Consider the following 16,117-nt stretch of genomic DNA (forward strand, 5'->3'; position numbering starts at 1 on the left):
AGCAGGGACACCTTCCACTCGATCAGGTTGCTGAAAGCCCTGTCCAACCTGACCTGGAATGTTTCCAAGGAGGGGGCATCTACCGCTTCTCTGGGTGACCTGGGCCAGTGTTTCACCCCCCTCATAGTGAAAAATTTCTTCCTTATATCCAATCTGAATCTGCCCTCTGGCAGTTTAAAACCGTCACCCCTTGTCCTACCCCCACCCCCTGACCCAGAGTCCCCCCCCACCTCCCCTGTCCCCCCTTTAAGCCCTGGGAGGCCGCTCGAAGGGCTCCCCGGAGCCTTCTCTTCTCCAGGCTGAACCCCCCCCCCCAACTCAGCCTGAGATCTTAGAGCTTTCTGTTCAGATTGCATGGGATGGAGGCTTTGCTTTATTAAAAAAAAAAAAAAAAATTTAAAAAAAAGGGTAGGCCGGAACTGAGGGGAACGGGGAGGCGCACTCGGGTGTACCTGACTTCGCGGCGTGTCACTCGGGGCCTTACTGTCAGCTGGCTTGCAGCAGGTCACGTAGTGTTCAGTGCCGTGGCCAAGCTTGTCCATAACCCCCCAACTGTAAATCGCTGCTGCTGCTGCTGTGCACTCGAGGCCGCTTGTGGGAGAGCTGCTCCTGGGGTTGCAGAGTGCACCGTCCCTCGCTGGCCCTTCTGGCTCCTTGGCGCCTCTTCGGCTACTGCTTCGTTCTTTTCTAGCCTTGGCCTAACTTGCATGGTTTCCCTGATCGGGGTGTAAAAGGATTTAAGTCTCGTTACTGAAACCACCGTGTAATCCGGAGCATGGGTGTGTATAACATGGTTAGTGCTGGCTTGGGGGGGGATTCAGTTTTATTTTCAGGAGCAGCATGGGCACGGAAGAGGCGAAGGCTCTCTGAAAGCAATTAAACTAACGCCTTGGCTTTGGGGGCTGCCGAGCGTATTGACACCCACCGAGTGCAGCCGCATGTGTCTGTGAAAAACCCAGGGCTTAGCTCTGTGTCTGTAACTGTCCCCTGTTGGAGTCCATAGCTAACTGTTGGGGTTGCACGAGGATTTTTTCCCTTTGCCGAGTCCAACTTGGAGTTCGGGGCGCTGGGCGGTTGCGGTGGGTGCCTCTTGCTCCCGAGAGGGGCCGGCGCGCGGGAGGTGGTGCTGGGAGGTGGTGCTGGGAGGTGGTGCTGGGCGCTGCTCGGGTGTCGCCGGCGGGGCCCAGGCTGCTGGCACACGAGCTCATGGCTTGTTCTTCCCTTTTCTTAATTGCATCAGCTTGGCAGGTTTTGCTTTGTGGCTGGGAGATACTGACATTGTTAGTTTTCTCCATCAAAGCAAGGAAAGTTTTTGTGGAGCAAAGAAGGGTCCCAAACTCAAGAACAACCCAAACCCACTTGCAGCCGGTTCAATCTTAAAAAGACATTTAGTATTAAATACCGTTTCGTGGCACGGTTGCGGCAGTGTGGTCACGGAGCCCGAGCAGAGGGCGGTGTGTCAGACGTGGGCATGGCGAGCTCTAAGCACAGCTTTTCCATTATTGCTGAATTTTAAAATAACTCGGGATGAATTTTGAAGTAATCATTTTACCTTTGCATGACAACTTGCAAAAAATAAATCCTTCTGGTCAGAAGAACCGTGCATTTTTAGTTTAATTATGGACAGTGCCTTAGCTTGTTTCTAGAATTGTGCATCCTTCATTTTTTTATAGGTCTCGGGTGGCAGAAATGGACACCTTCGAGGTACTTTTTAGGCCATTTTTAAAACTGAGTTCAGTGAAAGGTTTAAGATTCTTTGGAAAATGGGCTTGGTACAATTCCTGTTAATTTCATACTGGCTAAAGATTCCAACTTTAGGGGGAATGCTGGCTCGTTTGGGGTGAGAAAGGGGGTTTTGATAATGGTTTCCCTCCGTGGTAGCTGCTGGGAGGTTCCTGGGGAACCTGGGCAGGCGTTTTCTGGGTACACTGACATACGAACTTTCTGACAAATTTGGATGCGGAAGATAAACGATTTGGCTCCGATATGTTAGCTTGTCTCATCTAAAACTCATTTACCTCGTTACTAGAAGGGCATTGCGGCGACCAGTCCGACCTCCCTGTTCATTTTTGTACAAAAATTACCTGTATTTCCTAGTGACTGCTATCGGTCACCTTTCGCAACGTAAGTTGAAAAACGTTAGTGAAACATGCCTGTATGTAAAATGTATTTTTATATTTGATGCTGTTCAGGAGAGAAGAATCCTTTTTCTCTTCCTGAAGTTGGGGGGCTTTTATAAAGGACAGATCCTTCCCCATCTATTTTTGATTTTCTCAAATTGTTTGGACAGATGTAAACTACGAAAAATCTTTTCTCGTGTAATTTTGATGCTCATAGCTAGTTTTTCAGAACTTTCTAGGAATTCTAGAAGTGCTGTAGGGAATCTCCCACTGTTGGTGGATTTTGAGTAAGCTGGCGTTCCGCGGTGAGGCGTGCCAGTGCCAGGCGCTGCCAGCGCGTCTCCTAGGCCGGGTGGTTCATGGAGCTGAATTGAAAAGGTAATTAACTACAGGCCCAGCAGATGGTAATTGAAAGCTTCTCGTCGCGTGCGGCGTGGGTCCACTTCCCACTCGTGGGTAAGCCCACGGACATCCCTTGCCAAAATGCCAGAGCCGGGTGGCGGGCGGCGAGCTCCCGGCCCCGTCCGTCCTGTGAGGGCGAGCGAGCGCGGAGCCGGGGCTGGGCTGCGGCAGAGGGGCTGCCCCATAGCCTGGGGGGGTGTCTGCCCCATAGCCCGGGGGGGTGTCTGCCCCATAGCCCGGGGGGGTGTCTGCCCCATAGCCCGGGGGGGGGGTCTGCCCCGTGGCCCGGGGGGGGTCTGCCCCGTGGCCCGGGGGGGACCTGCCCCGTGGCCCTGGGGGAGGATCTGCCCCATAGCCTGGGGGGTGTCTGCCCCATAGCCCGGGGGGAGGATCTGCCCCGTGGCCCGGGGGGAGGATCTGCCCCGTGGCCCGGCGGGATCTGCCCCGTGGCCTGGGGGGGGATCTGCCCCGTGGCCCCGGGGGGGATCTGCCCCGTGGCCCGGGGGGAGGATCTGCCCCGTGGCCCCGGGGGGGGATCTGCCCCGTGGCCCCGGGGGGGATCTGCCCCGTGGCCCGGGGCGAGGATCTGCCCCGTGGCCCGGGGGGGGATCTGCCCCGTGGCCCGGGGGGAGGATCTGCCCCGTGGCCCGGGGGGAGGATCTGCCCCGTGGCCCCGGGGGGAGGATCTGCCCCGTGGCCCGGGGGAGGATCTGCCCCGTGGCCCCGGGGGGGATCTGCCCCGTGGCCCGGGGGGGGGTCTGCCCCGTGGCCCAGGGGGGGATCTGCCCCGTGGCCCAGGGGGGGGATCTGCCCCGTGGCCCGTGCTGCTCCAGCCAGAGCCCCGAGCTGGCACCGTGGCGCCGTGCCCGGTGCTCCTCTCTTTTGCACTGAGCCCTCCCCCCTTCCCTGCTCATCTCACCCTCAGGCTTGGCCCCCGAACCACGGCTGATCGCCAGGAAAATCTGGAGAAATGGCTTTCTGCAGAAATCCGCCGCTTGCCTTCTCGCCCGAGGTGAGGGGGCACCGCGGCCCCCCCGGCCCCCCCGGGCCAAACGGCGTTTGGGAGCGGGGCCGGAGCCTCCGGGGGGGCTTTGTCTGACAGGTGCCGGCCCCGGCTGGGGTCACACAGGCACTAGACCTGCCTTAAAGTGCATTGATCACACGTAGTTTAAAGTTCTGCGTTCCTGCTCTTTCAGAATCAAATAACATAAAGAAAACCATTAATTACCTCACGCTATGAATTTATGTAGATTTTGACTGTAACATATGGATCCTATGAAAACATGCATGTTACGTGAAAGCATTAGAAGTTCAAAAAAAAGGAAGTATTTCGAAAACAACGCAGTAAGTTGTAATAGTTTATTCAGTGTTCAGCTCCTATACATGATTGGAAGTAGAAACGTTATCTTTGCCGAGAATACCTTTGCCGTCATCTTCAAAGCGCCGTTCCCTTCTTGCCTGAGACTTCTGAACAGACTTTTCTTCCCTTCTCCCTTTCTTAAAATAAATTGGCCAAAGCGCAGGGTGGGAGCGGTCAAAGTGCTGGGAGCTCCTTTCTTTCCTTTCAGAAACTTCTCTTCATGTGACCAGTATCCTGTTCGTTTGTGATAATTTGCACTTAGGGCGTCGCATCGCTCCGGCTCTGGCCCCGCTGACCCTCTGAACCTCTCCTCCCCCCTCCCAGTGTGTCGCTGAGGCGGTTGTGCCCCCCCGGGCACCGGCCGGCTCCTCGCTGGGGCAGAGCCCTTTTCGGTGTTGCTGTAATTTCACTTGGTCTCATTTCTCGCGCTTTCGTCCTTCCCCTTTTCCGGCACAAATCCGCCCTCCCCGGGCGGCCTCCCCCCCCCCCCCCCCCCCCCCCGAGCCATCCGTCGCGGGGATCGGGATCGCGTCCTCCCCGGCTCGGGGGGAACCTCCCGGGGGTCGGGGCGCCCTCGTGTCCCCCGCCCGCAGCGCTGGCCCCTTCCCAGCCAGGGAGGGGCTCGCCCTGGGCGCGTCCCAGCCGGTGACCGAGTGCCCGCGGCGGAGCCGCCTGTCTCTGGGGCGCAGCAGCGATCAGCAATAAAGCTTCCAGAATCCGAAGCACCCGTGCCTTTGTGGTAGGCGAGAGGAGCGGTTTTATCCCACTCTGGCGTCGGAACCCAAGTCGTGTCGCCTCCCCGGAGAGCCAGGAAGGAGGACGCGATGCGCAGGAGGATCCCGCGCTGGGATAAGAAGGATTTTCGACGCCGTCGCGCCCCGTGCCTTGCGCCCGCCCCAATCCCACCAAAAGGCGTTTGTGTTCCTGGCGCCCTCCTCCCCCTCGCGCCCCCCGAGGGGAGGCGAGATGTTGGGGAGTCGGGGCTGAGCGAGGGGAGCGGCGGCGGCTGGGGCGGCGGAGCCTCTGGCACCCGCTGGGCGTCCCGCTCTCTGCTCAGGGTCTCACCGCTGCCCCCCGGAAAAGTGCACACTGGACTTGTCCTCCGAGTGGCAGAGGAGCGGCGCTGAGAAGCGCCCGAGGAATGGATCATGCGTAATTTTGTGTTTAAATAGAACTAATATTTAATATTATATATTTTATTATTTAACGTGTAACTTAAATTAAAACCTCATTTGTCAATATGGGCATGTAAATATTTTCCCCTTACGAAATATAAATATTCCTCATCCGAATTTTGGGGTTTGAATGGACAGCAGTTTTCCTGCAGAAGAGTCACTGGGAAATACTTGAGAAGCTGCTGACCAGCTTTTCCCTTTTACAGCGGTTCACCCCTTCAGCAGCGGCACGCTGGGGGGACGACTGAGAATCACGGAGACATTAGAACGCTCTGTGTTGCGCTGACGCTCGCTGGACTCGGGCCTCGCTCCGGCGGCGCGGTGTGGGGCCGTAGCGGCGCCTCGCTGCCCTTCGGTGGGGTCCCGCAGGGGAGGGTCCCAGGGATGGGGGACGGGGGGGTGCCCCCCCCCCGGAGCTGGTGGCTGCCCCGGCGGAGGGGAGGGTTGGCTTGCGCCGGGGCTGTTGCGCGGCTCGTCCTTGTCCCTTGGCTGGCGCGACCCAACGCCGGGAGCGGCGCTGGCCGGGAAGCGCCGGCGCGTTGGCGCTTGGCTCGGGGCTGAAATCCCGCTGTTTGCCCCCCCCTCCCCCCCCCCCCCCCCGGAGCTGGGGCCGGGGGGAGCCGGGCGGGAGCTGCCCCCCAGCCCTCCCCACGCAGCCGCGGCTTTGCCCGGAGCCGGACCCCGATCCGGAGGCGGCGGCCGAGCTGGGCTCTGCCCGGGCGCGCTGCGCTGCGCTGCGCTGCGGAGGAGGGACCCGGCGGCTGCGCTGGGGGGGCCGGAGCCGCCCAGGCCCCCGCGGCGCTCGGTGCGGACGGACGGACGGACGGACGACGCGTGGCCTCCCCCACCCCGCTTTGCAGATATTTCGGCAGCGCCCGCGGGGGGGGTTGACTTTTCCGGGTGGTTTCCAGTTTGGCTGAGGACGTAACGTGTGGGCTTGGACCGTGAGATGGAAGAGAACAGACGAGACCTTGTGGTGCAACAATTCTTGGGATTTCAAGGAAGCAAATTATTTCTTCTACCAGCCTTGTTGGTAATTTAAAGAGCAGATTTAGAAGCGAGTAATATTACTTCCATTTGCTTGCTGTGCCTGAAGTATTTTTCATGTATTTTTATAAATTCTCGAAGCATCAGCTCTCTCCTCTGCTTGCAGAAGGCTCTGCCCAGTAAAAGAAAAGGCAGTTGTGTTTGCGAGGTGGCCGGGCAGGGCGCGGGTTTGTGTGGCCTTGGCTCGTTATTCCCTTCCTCCGCTCTTCTTCTTCAGTTGTTCATGAGTATTTCTAAATTCCCTTCAAACCTGTTTTTCTCAGAGCTTTTGGGTTTGCGTATAACTTGTTGATTGGTAGGTGTGCGCCTTCTGAAACAGCTTATTCATTGGTACAAATGCAAAAATTCAAAGGTACTGGCACGCGGAGGGAAGTTTCTGGAAGGGCAGGATCCGCTGGGGACTCGCTTCCACTGGGCTGAGGTGTGGGAATGGAATGACTCGTTGGGGGGTTTTCAGTTCAAGGTAAAATTCTATTTTATACTTGTTGCCATTTTCTCTAGGTAGGTAAAGCTGTGTTTCCAGACTTTAAAAAAAAAAAAAAAAAAAGTGCTCCAGGGTGTTTTTCATTTTGGCATTTTTCTCAGCGAGGCTCATGGAAAAGAAGGTCGTTGATTTTTAACTTTTGTTCCTTGTCTGTTTCTGTCTTTGCCTTTTGTATCCAAACCGGGTTTTGACAGCGTTTAAAATTTAGATGAGCAGCTTCAGTTGAAATGTAAAGTTTTATAGAAACCTTTTTCTTGATCTGATATTTTGTAAACCTTTTCTTTAACAGAGCCCAAGTACTGGCACTAGATCAGTTTGGCAGTGCTTAAGACATTGTCTCATACATGTATGTGCGTGGGTGTACATGTACACATGCATACATATATGTATCTACATGGAGTGGGTAATTGTATTATTGCACATTAAAATATCCGTGGTTCTAATGATATTTTTTACTGTAGGGTGTATCTGCTCAGACAAACAGAAACTTCCTTTTTAGGCTCTGATATTCCTAACTCAACAGGACACCATCGTTTAACCCGTTAATTTGCACTTAGCATATTTAAAGCAATCAGGATATTAAATATTCTTTGCCACCTCCTCTTGGTCCACGGTCTGTTGAATTGGAGCTTCTGGAGTCGCTTCTCTGGGGCTTTTCCGTAACCTCCATCGGTTTCGTTTCTGTTTGGCGTTAGGCTGCAGTTTAGACTCGAGGTGATTGGAAACGTTTGGCTTTTTGACTGTTAGCACAAACCACTTATTTAAGGCCTGTCCACCCTAGAAAATCCACCAGTTGCCACCTTAGGCTAAAGGACCCGAAATGCTTGTTTAAACTAAAAATAAACCAAAACAGTCATGGGGCTTTTTTTTTTTTGTTTTTTGTTTTTTTTTTTTTTTTTTTAAGTGTATTCCTCATCCCCAGGAGAAGTGGGAGGCTGTAGCGGTGGCGGCGGTGCCGGGCGGACCCGGGGAGCCGGCAGGTTCCTCCGGGCCCCTGCGAGGGGAGCGGAGCGGAGCTCCGGCTGGGGGGGGTGCGGGACGGTCCCGGGCGGCCGTGCCCCCCGCCTGCGCTTCGCTCTTCGCTGCAGCCGCTCGGTTTGGGAGAGGAGCGTGGAGACGGCCACCTCTGCAGTCCCCGTCTCACAGCCCAGCCGGAGCTGAAGTGCGGGACGTGGGGCGAAACCTGCCCGGCCCCCCGGGAACAGCAGATCCTTTGAGTCCCCTGGTGGGAGCTGGGGGAGGCACCGCGGCCGCGGGCAGGCTGGGGATGGGGCGTTGGGGTGTTTGAGAGCTGGATTTTGCAGCTCTCGGTGCCCAGACGTGCGCGCAGCTTTTCAGCCTAGCGCCGCCCCTGCTTCGCTCTGCCCGTCTGCAAATGCAGTCGGTCCGTGTCGGTGTCCCGAGAGCCGAGTTTCCCTGGAAATCTGCTGATGAGCTGTTGAGCGGTCGGGAAGTCCAGCTGCTGCTGCTTCCCCGGGGAGCGGCTTGGAAAAAGCGAGCGTTAGGGGCTGGTCTATGCCTTTTCCAAAAACCCAAGCCGTAAGACGGCGGCTGATAGGTAAGGTGCACTCCGTATAGCAATAAGAAACACTTGCCTGCACAGACGGTGTCGTGGGGCTGTCGCAGCGGCCGCGCCGGTAGCGCCGGTGGGTGAGAGCGCGGCGGGTGTGGGGAGGGTCCTGGCTGAGCCCGGGCCCGGGGCAACGCGGAAATCCCGTTTAGCTTCACGTGGCCTTTCCTCTAAACCGGGAAGGGGTGGCAAAGGGGGGTGCCCACCTGGGTTAATTAATTTAGTGCAATGACATAGGGGAGCCTTTTTTCTCATGATGCCTACTGCCCTTAAATGTTGAAACCGGGTCTTTGTAAGCAATGTCTGTGTATCTATGTGTATATATGAGGGACAAATTTTAAATTACTGCCTTTTTTCCCTGTTTATTTTTCTGAGTAATTCCAGATGTACTTTAGTCTCTCTACTGTCAAAACTTTTATATTGTAAATCTGATGCTGGTGGCTTTTGGTTATTTTGGTTTTTGTTTTTGTAAAAAAGAAAAAAAAAAAAAGAAAAGAAAAAAAAGAAAAAAGAAAAAAAAAAAAAAGTCTGCATCTCTCTATGTTGTCAGTTTAGGCTGTAAATTCCAACTATCAATAAAAGCTCAAAATTCACGTGCCAGTGGTGGATTCCTCCATCCTGCAGGACACGATCAGCCCCCTCCGCGCTGCATCCTGGGGGGGCTTCGCTCTCCGGCAGGGACTGGGCGCAGGAACAGGCAGGGACTGGGCACGGGCAGCAGCACGGGGGGCGCAGCCCCCAGAAACCAGCGGCTTCCTTCCCCCCCCACACTCCCGGGAGGGCGCAGGGGGAGCAGCGGGGGCCGGGGTGGATTCCTGCGGAGGTCCGGTTTACTGGATTTCAAGTCCTCGGGTGCTGTCGTGGGGGGCAGGAGGCAGCAGTGGCCTCCCCGCCGCCCCGGATGGTGCTTTCACCCCGGTTTAGTCGTTGCCCGGGCTGGGCGCGTGAGCCTGCAACCCACAGGATTTGGCCATCGGCAGCTTTGCCGGATGTTTGCATCTGTACGTAGCCGGTCCCTTTTCAGTGCAGCTGACGTGATTCAGTGTAAGCAATTCTCCGTTCTGTGGCTTCTTGTGCCAAAATCCTCAAGTCTTCACCCTGAAGAAAGGTGCTGGTTTTGCAGCTAAAGGCGGTGACGGCACTCAGCACCGGGGTGGATCCGGGCCGGCATCCCGTGCCCCCCCGAGCCGTGGGCAGGCCTGACCCATGGCCCCGGCAGCCGCTTGGGCCATGGTGACTGTTCAGGACTTTGTGATGAAGCTGAAGCCACGGGACCACCTCTCGCACCCCGTAATTTTTCCGGGGGTCCCTGGCTGGGTGCGGCAGCCTGAAGCAGCTTTGGGCCAGCTGCACGAAGTCACCGCTCTGCGCTCGCCGCGGCACTGCTGGTCGGGGAGGGGGGGGCCCAGACGCAGGCTGGGGGGTGCCAACCAGCACCCGTGGGTTTAGGTTTCTTCCCACCTCTACCAGCATTTCCCTCCCGTGCTGCAGAGCGAGGCGGGATCGTGGGCAGCAGCTCCCTGCGGCCGCCCTGCCGAGCCCGTCCCTGCGCTGCTGGGACAGCGGTTTGCTCAGGGGGACGCGCACAGGGGGGGGTGGAGCTGGGGCAAGGGCCCCCCCCGCCCTCCACAGTGCAGACTGATGCGCAACCCCCACTTTTTCTCTGGGAGGGCTCCTGCTGCCCGACCGGAGCCCAGGCAGGGCCTAAATCACCCGGGGAAAGCAGCACAGCTGAGCCTGGGCGACGACGACACTGGGCTCAGCACCCGCCGCGTCCCTGGGAGAGTGAAACGTGACAGAGCGCGTGGGAGGGGGTAGGACAGGGAAGGGCGAAGGTCCTTGTTCGCCCTGGGGGGCTGCAGGGACCAGCGCAGCCTCTGCTCGGGCACAGCCCCAGCGAGGCTCCAGCAGCTCTCCATGAGGCTCCGTCCCCCCCAAGCTGGGGCCAGCCCAGTCCCCCGGGACAGGAGCCGAGCCCAGGTCCTGCGGTTCCTGCAGCGCTGGCCCCGTGCCCGAGGGGGCAGCTGATGTTGGTGGCAGTGAGGCAAAAGGGCCTCTGTCATATTAATTTTTTTATTAAATTCAGTTAGTTTTCTCTTTATATAATAACCTTTTTCCTCTAGGCACAATACAATACAAGGACTCTGTATGTTTGACACAATGTACAGAAACTTCAATAATCTACAACTGCTCAGGTAAGTTACAAAAACCTCCATGTTACACCAGCTACCTGCCACAGCCATTATTGTACAGTAAAACAAAGAGGGGAACCTGGGGGTTAAGACTGTACAAAGACCTCTGCACTGAAATAAAACATTGTACTCCTTTAAAAACAAGACAGGTAGAAGAGCTTGGCCGAGCGTGCGGGGGGCCAGCGCGGTGGCTCTGCCGGGTGGGGGGGGCTGGGGGGGGGCCGGGTCCCGTCCAGCAGCCAGACGGCAGCGGGTCCCGAGCGACCCCCACAACGCCTCTTTGGGCTTCCCGGCGAGCGACCCTCGGGGGGAGCGGGGGCAGAACCCCCTCCCCACGGTCACGCAGTGCAGGGGATGGGCGAGGTGCTGCAGGATCCGTTTCTGTACCGAGATTTTCCCCCTTTGCACTGACGCTGTGACAGCAACACGCGGGGAGGCGGCAGCGGGCGGTGGGACAGGCAGCCCCCCACCCCCACCCCCCCCCAAAACTGCGCCGCTGCGGGGCCGAGCCCCCTCGGGCAGGACACAAGCGTGGGGGGCCGGGGGGGGGCGTGGGGAGGGGAAGAGCCCTGAGGCCGTAGGGAGGAGAGGGCAGCGCTGTGCGGTGCCCCCCGAGGTGCTGCCCCCCCCTCCCGCAGGCGAGCTCGGGGTGGGGGGGGGGGGTGACCTGTGCAAAGAGAGCGGGTGGCACCTGCCAGCACCGCTGCGCCCGGCCGCGTCCCAGCCCCGGCGTCGCTGCCGGCGGGGACCCTCGTCCCCCCACGCGAGGGGACAGAGGGGACGGCCCCAGGGCACCGAGGGCTGCAGCATTTGGCACCTCCCGTGGGGAACGTGTGTATCCCACCCCCCCCCGGACAGCGAGCCTGGCTGTGGAGGCAGAGGCTGTGCCCCCGCCAGGACAGGGAGCCCCTCTGTCACCCCCCCGCCAGGAGCAGAGCGGCCACAGCCACGGCCCCTCCTCACACCCGGAGGCGGCGCCTGCGGCGACAACCGGCACCATCCCCGGGGAACCGGCAGCTCGCGGGTTCCTGTGCGAGGCCGGGGCAGGCGAGGCGCCAGGGCCGGGACGCTCTGCCCGGGGGATGCCGGCCGGGGCAGGATGGTCCCAGCGCTGGGGCGAGCCCCCCCACCCCACCCCCCCCCCCGCGCCCAGCGGCACCCGGAGCTGCGGGTCCCCGGTTCCAGCAGGGCGGGAGCGGAGCTCAAGGCTCCCGCCGAGGCCAGCGGCGCCGGGGGGGGAGCAGGGCCGGTTCTCCCCGGGGGATGCTCTGGCAGACATGCAAGCCGCGGGGAGGAGGAGGCAGGCAGGCAGCCCCCGCTTTCTGCAGCAGCGCGGGGCGGGGTGGAGGCGAGGCGCACACCCCCCCCCCCCACCAGCTGCAGCAGAGAGAGGGGGGCCGCCCAGCGCGGGGGGAGCACAGAGGGGGGGACACTAATTACAGGGCTCAGACAGGCCTGGGAGGACGGGTCAGGCTCCCGCCCGCACCCCCAGCCTGCTTCAACGCGAAGAGTTCCTCCACTACACAGTCCTACCACCGGGTCTCGTCCCGATCCCGCCCCGCCGCCGCCCGGGACAGCACACCCGCGGCGGAGGGGGGAGGAAGGCCATCTCCTCCTCCTCCTCCTCATCAGTCACAGCCCCGGCTCGGACGCGAGCCCGGGCGCTGCCTCTGCGCCACGTGCCGGGGCCCGGGAGACTCCGCGCCTGGAACAGCAGCTCCTCTGAGCCAGCCTCACGCGTCCGACAAGCAGCTCTGGATGCGGTCGATCCACTGCTGGGCTAGCTGCACGTCCTGGGCGCAGAAATTGTAAACTCGTTTCGTCGTCTTCAGCTGCAGGGGAGGAGAGAGGAGGTGAGCGGGGCCGGGGCGGCGGCGCCGGGGGGGCTGCCGCGCTCCTGCCCCGGGGCCACACTCACATCGAAGAAGGCTTTCTCGTCCACCGTCTTGGGGGCCCCCATGGTGGGGGCTCCTGGGGTGATGGACTCCACCTCGGCCAGGTCGATGACGCCTTTGCACTCCGTGTCCATGCGGCTGTCGTAGTAGCGCAGCTGCGGGGCGAGACCCCGCGCAGGTCAGCGCCGCGGGGAGGGACGGGGGGGTGGCAGGACGGACCCCGGGGATCCCCCGCCCCTCGCTACCTGATGCTTGGTTTTATCCAGCACGAACCAGCGAGGCTTCCAGGGTTTCATGAAGGCTCCTTTCTTGTACAGCGACCCCTCGTAGGACCTGCAGGGGCCCAGGGGTCAGCAGGGACGAGAAGCGACGGGGGTCCGCGCTCTGCAGGACGCACACGCCTTCCCCCCTCCCAGCGCGGCCGGCGGCCCCCGGCCCCCCACCCCGAGCCCCCCCCGCCTGCCTGTTCTCGCTCTCCGACATCTGGAACTGGCTGTAGAGCGTGCTGGTGCTCTTGCGGCCGCCCTGCTTCCCGCTGGAGGGGGTGGAGGTGCTGCTGGTGTCGCTGTCGAGGCTGAGGTTGAGGGTCGAGCCCACGCCGCTCTCCTGCAGGTACACGCCCAGCGAGCGCCGGTGGTGGGAGAGGCCGGAGGACATCAGCAGGGAGCTGGGGGTCTGCGGGGAGCGGAGGGCACAGCGTGAGGGGGGGGGGGATGGCCCCGCGCCCAGCCCGGGGGCTGAGCACCGGCACCCCCTCCCCGGCCCCCGGGGGCAGGAGCAAACACCCGCTTTGCCCGGGGCACGTGTGGGCAAAGCCACCCCCCCCCCCCCCCCGGCCCCCCAGCCTACCCGGCTGCCCTCCTGCCGCGCCTCGGTGCGCTGCGAAGCTTTGACCTTGTCCCACGTGTCCTTCCAGCGCTCCGGGACCTGCCCCAGCTCCAGCTCCAGGTTGTGCAGCTCCTGGCGGGGTGGGATTCAGGCATCAGCCCAGGAGGGGACGAGCCCCCGGGGACCACTGTCCCTTGTCCAGGTGGGGGGTGTCAACCATCTCCAGCCCTGCCCGAGCCCCTGGGGACCACTGTCCCTTGTCCTGGGGGGGGGGGGTGACAACCACCTCCAACCCTGCTCAAGCCCCTGGGGACCACTGTCCCTTGTCCTGGGGGGGGGGGGGGGTGTCAACCACCTCCAGCCCTGCCCGAGCCCCTGGGGACCACTGTCCCTTGTCCTGGGGGGGGGGGGGTGTCAACCACCTCCAACCCTGCCCGAGCCCCTGGGGACCACTGTCCCTTGTCCTGGGGGGGGGGGGGGTGTCAACCACCTCCAGCCCTGCCCGAGCCCCTGGGGACCACTGTCCCTTGTCCTGGGAGGGGTGTCAACCACCTCCAACCCTGCCCGAGCCCCTGGGGACCAATGTCCCTTGTCCTGGGGGGGGTGTCAACCACCTCCAACCCTGCCCGAGCCCCTGGGGACCACTGTCCCTTGTCCGGGGGGGGGGGCCCACCATCTCCAACCCTGCCCCGTCCCAGAAGCGAGGGGTGGGCGATGGGGCCCCCGCCCGCGCTCACCTCCAGCAGTTTGGAGATGGCGTCGGGCTCCACGCGGCTGCGGTTGTCGTAGCACGGCCAGATGATCTTGCGCTTCGTCTGGGGGGCACCGGTGTCCTGCCGATCCGCCTCCTCCACGTGCTCCGGCTGCCCCTGCGCCAGCTCCCAGTCATAGGAGGGGCCCTCGGAAAGCGTCTCCTCCGTGTAGTAGTCCCACACCTTCAGGTTGGAAATGTTGCTGTACGGCCTCAGCACCTGCGGAAGAAGCGGGGTTCTGCTCAGGAAGGGCAGCAGCGTCCTGGCTGGATGCGTCCCTGGCCACGCCGCAGGGACCGCCTGTCCAGGGGGGAAATCAGCCCCCTCACAACGAGCTCTCCCCCAAGGGCGAAGCTTCCTGACGGGTAACAGGAGGCAGCTGAGGGTGGAAGGCTGCGGGCTGCTCAGGAAAAGGCAGTGCTGGGCCAGAGGAAGGCGGAGCTGGTTCCAGCTTTGGCCAAGACCTTGCCCGGCCCAAAGGAGAGCTCTGAGCAGCGCGGGCAGAGAGCAGTCCCCGCGCTGCCAACCTGCGGCTTCTCGTCCCCGAGGGAGGACACTCCCAGCTCGTGGGGCCCAAAGCGAGACCCCGGCGACTCGGGATCTGCCCCTCTGCAGCCTCACCTGCATCCCCCCACCACAACAGCTCTGCGGGGACACAGCTCACGGCAGAACCCTCCCCAGCGTCCCGGCGCGGCGGCCGGGCAAGACCACTCGGGTGGGTCCAGCTAAGGGGCTGCTGGCTTGGCTCCACGCACCTCCCCATCCTCGGGGGCATACATGTAGTTGAAGAAGATGGGGGCTTTCTTGTTCAGCCGGTCGATGTAATCCCAGATGGATTTGTAGACCTGCTGGCTCTTCCGCTCGCCCTTCTCCTCGTAAAGGAGGCCTGTGGGGAGGGGAGCGGGGGGTGTTACGTGGGGCACGGCGCCGGGCTGCCGGCCGCCGCCGGCCCCGCACCCTGCCCTCACCCAGCTCGATGCGCTCGTAGTCGGAGTCCAGCAGGAACGTCCGGAAACGGTTGGAAATGTAGTGGTAGCTGAGGAACTTCAGGTAGTACTGGCTGAACTCGAACTCCATGGGGAACTGCAGGTGGATCTGGACGGGGCGGCACCGGGTTGAGACCTCCCGGCGACCCACGGAGCGCGGGCTCCGGGGTCTCCCCCCGGGCTCACCTGGTGCACGCAGTCCAGGAACTGGAGGAAGATGGGGGCGAACCCGCTGCTCTGGCCGGCCAGGGTCTGTGCCCCGCGGTGGCTGAAGCGGTGCCCGAAGGACAGCCACTCCTTCTCCACCAGCAGGCGGAAACCCTCCAGCGTCCGGTAGTAGGGGTCCGAGAGCAGCTGCACCAAGGAGACCACCTGCAAGGACAAGGGGGGGGGCTCGAGGTTGCCCTTGGGGTGGGGGGATGACAGCCGTGGGCAGCCGCCGCCGCGCCGGGCAGCCCCAGGGCTCCTACCTGCGTGGTGATGTCCCAGCCGTCCTCCAGGCTCACCAGCACAGAGGAGCCCGTGTCCAGGAGCTCCACCACCAGCACCGCGATCTGCAGGATCTTGTGGATCTGCCAGCGTACGGGCCAAGAGTTACCAGGGTGCAGGAAAGCTGGCTGCCGGGCGTTGCGCAGCGACCCTTGCTGCTGGGAGCAGGTGAGCCAGCCGAAGCGGAGCAGTGGGGGGGGCACGCAGGGCCACGCTACTCGCTGACCCCCCCCCCTCCGTGTTCAGACACCCTTCTGCCTGCAGCAGCGCGGCCCCGGGGGTTGAACCACCGTGCCGTGGGGCCCCCCCCGTGCCCTCCAGCAGCCTGGGGACCAGCCCGACAGAGCGGCAGCCACCCGGCTGCTGCTGGCACTGCCTTGTCGCAAGCCCTTCAGGGCGCTCCGCCGTCCGGCGGGTCGTGTCCCGCGTCCCCCAGCCGCGCTCGGGACTGTTCTGCCCTCGCTCCCGTAGTGCCCCCCGCTCCAGCCCGCGGTGACGCTCCGGAGAGGGCACCCCGACCCACCTCCCCAGGAGGCAAGAGCACATCTCCTTGCGCCAACAGCAAAGACTCCTATGGTGGGGCTGGACCAGGGCGGCTCCGGGGGGGGGGGTAACTGACCTGGGACAGCCACTCGGACTCCTCCAGGGACCGCAGGTAGGCGACGCTGGGGTCAGTGGAGGGGCAGCCGGGCACGCAGGCCTTCATCAGCTTCTTGAAGCTGGCCTTCACCTGCCGCACGTCGAACACCTCGATGGGCACCACCTCCCAGTGCTGCAGCGGGTCCGGCTTCACCCCCTGAGGGAGGAGGGAGTCAGC

The 16,117-nt window shown here is 61.7% G+C and overlaps 2 protein-coding genes across 12 annotated transcripts in view; both read right to left on the reverse strand.

Annotated features, from left to right (window-relative positions):
- Positions 1 to 10,217: 10,217 nt before the first annotated feature.
- On the reverse strand, positions 10,218 to 11,629 carry LOC122153382 (collagen alpha-1(I) chain-like). The gene is made up of 2 exons (XM_042792036.1): positions 11,518 to 11,629; positions 10,218 to 11,478 (listed from the first exon to the last, which is right to left on the reverse strand). The coding sequence occupies exons 1-2, from the start codon at positions 11,627 to 11,629 to the stop codon at positions 10,385 to 10,387; spliced, it is 1,206 nt and encodes a 401-aa protein (XP_042647970.1). The 3' UTR covers positions 10,218 to 10,384.
- Positions 10,218 to 16,117, reverse strand: part of SBF1 (SET binding factor 1) — an 87,635-nt gene continuing 81,735 nt past the window's right edge. For all 11 annotated transcript variants that reach the window (XM_042792034.1, XM_042792032.1, XM_042792035.1 and 8 more), the window contains 11 exons: positions 15,920 to 16,096; positions 15,282 to 15,383; positions 14,998 to 15,183; positions 14,794 to 14,920; positions 14,581 to 14,711; positions 13,811 to 14,044; positions 13,095 to 13,205; positions 12,709 to 12,920; positions 12,491 to 12,578; positions 12,269 to 12,400; positions 10,218 to 12,182 (listed from right to left, as the gene is read on the reverse strand). In XM_042792034.1, coding sequence (XP_042647968.1) covers positions 12,084 to 12,182; positions 12,269 to 12,400; positions 12,491 to 12,578; positions 12,709 to 12,920; positions 13,095 to 13,205; positions 13,811 to 14,044; positions 14,581 to 14,711; positions 14,794 to 14,920; positions 14,998 to 15,183; positions 15,282 to 15,383; positions 15,920 to 16,096 — 1,599 coding nt within the window. In that variant the 3' untranslated portion in view covers positions 10,218 to 12,083. The remainder of the gene's footprint in view (positions 12,183 to 12,268; positions 12,401 to 12,490; positions 12,579 to 12,708; positions 12,921 to 13,094; positions 13,206 to 13,810; positions 14,045 to 14,580; positions 14,712 to 14,793; positions 14,921 to 14,997; positions 15,184 to 15,281; positions 15,384 to 15,919; positions 16,097 to 16,117) is intronic.

Source organism: Tyto alba, unplaced genomic scaffold (assembly GCF_018691265.1).
Source record: "Tyto alba isolate M040663 unplaced genomic scaffold, T.alba_DEE_v4.0 Super-Scaffold_2, whole genome shotgun sequence".
Lineage (NCBI taxonomy): Eukaryota > Metazoa > Chordata > Aves > Strigiformes > Tytonidae > Tyto > Tyto alba.

Bases quoted from the DNA above. Each gene is read 5' to 3' on its own strand.
- LOC122153382 (XM_042792036.1), bottom strand. From the start codon at position 11,629: ATGTCTGCCAGAGCATCCCCCGGGGAGAACCGGCCCTGCTCCCCCCCC. The intron at 11,479-11,517 runs AGCTCCGGGTGC...GGGGGGTGGGGT, and splicing joins TGCTGGAACCGGGGACCCGC to GGGGGGGCTCGCCCCAGCGC.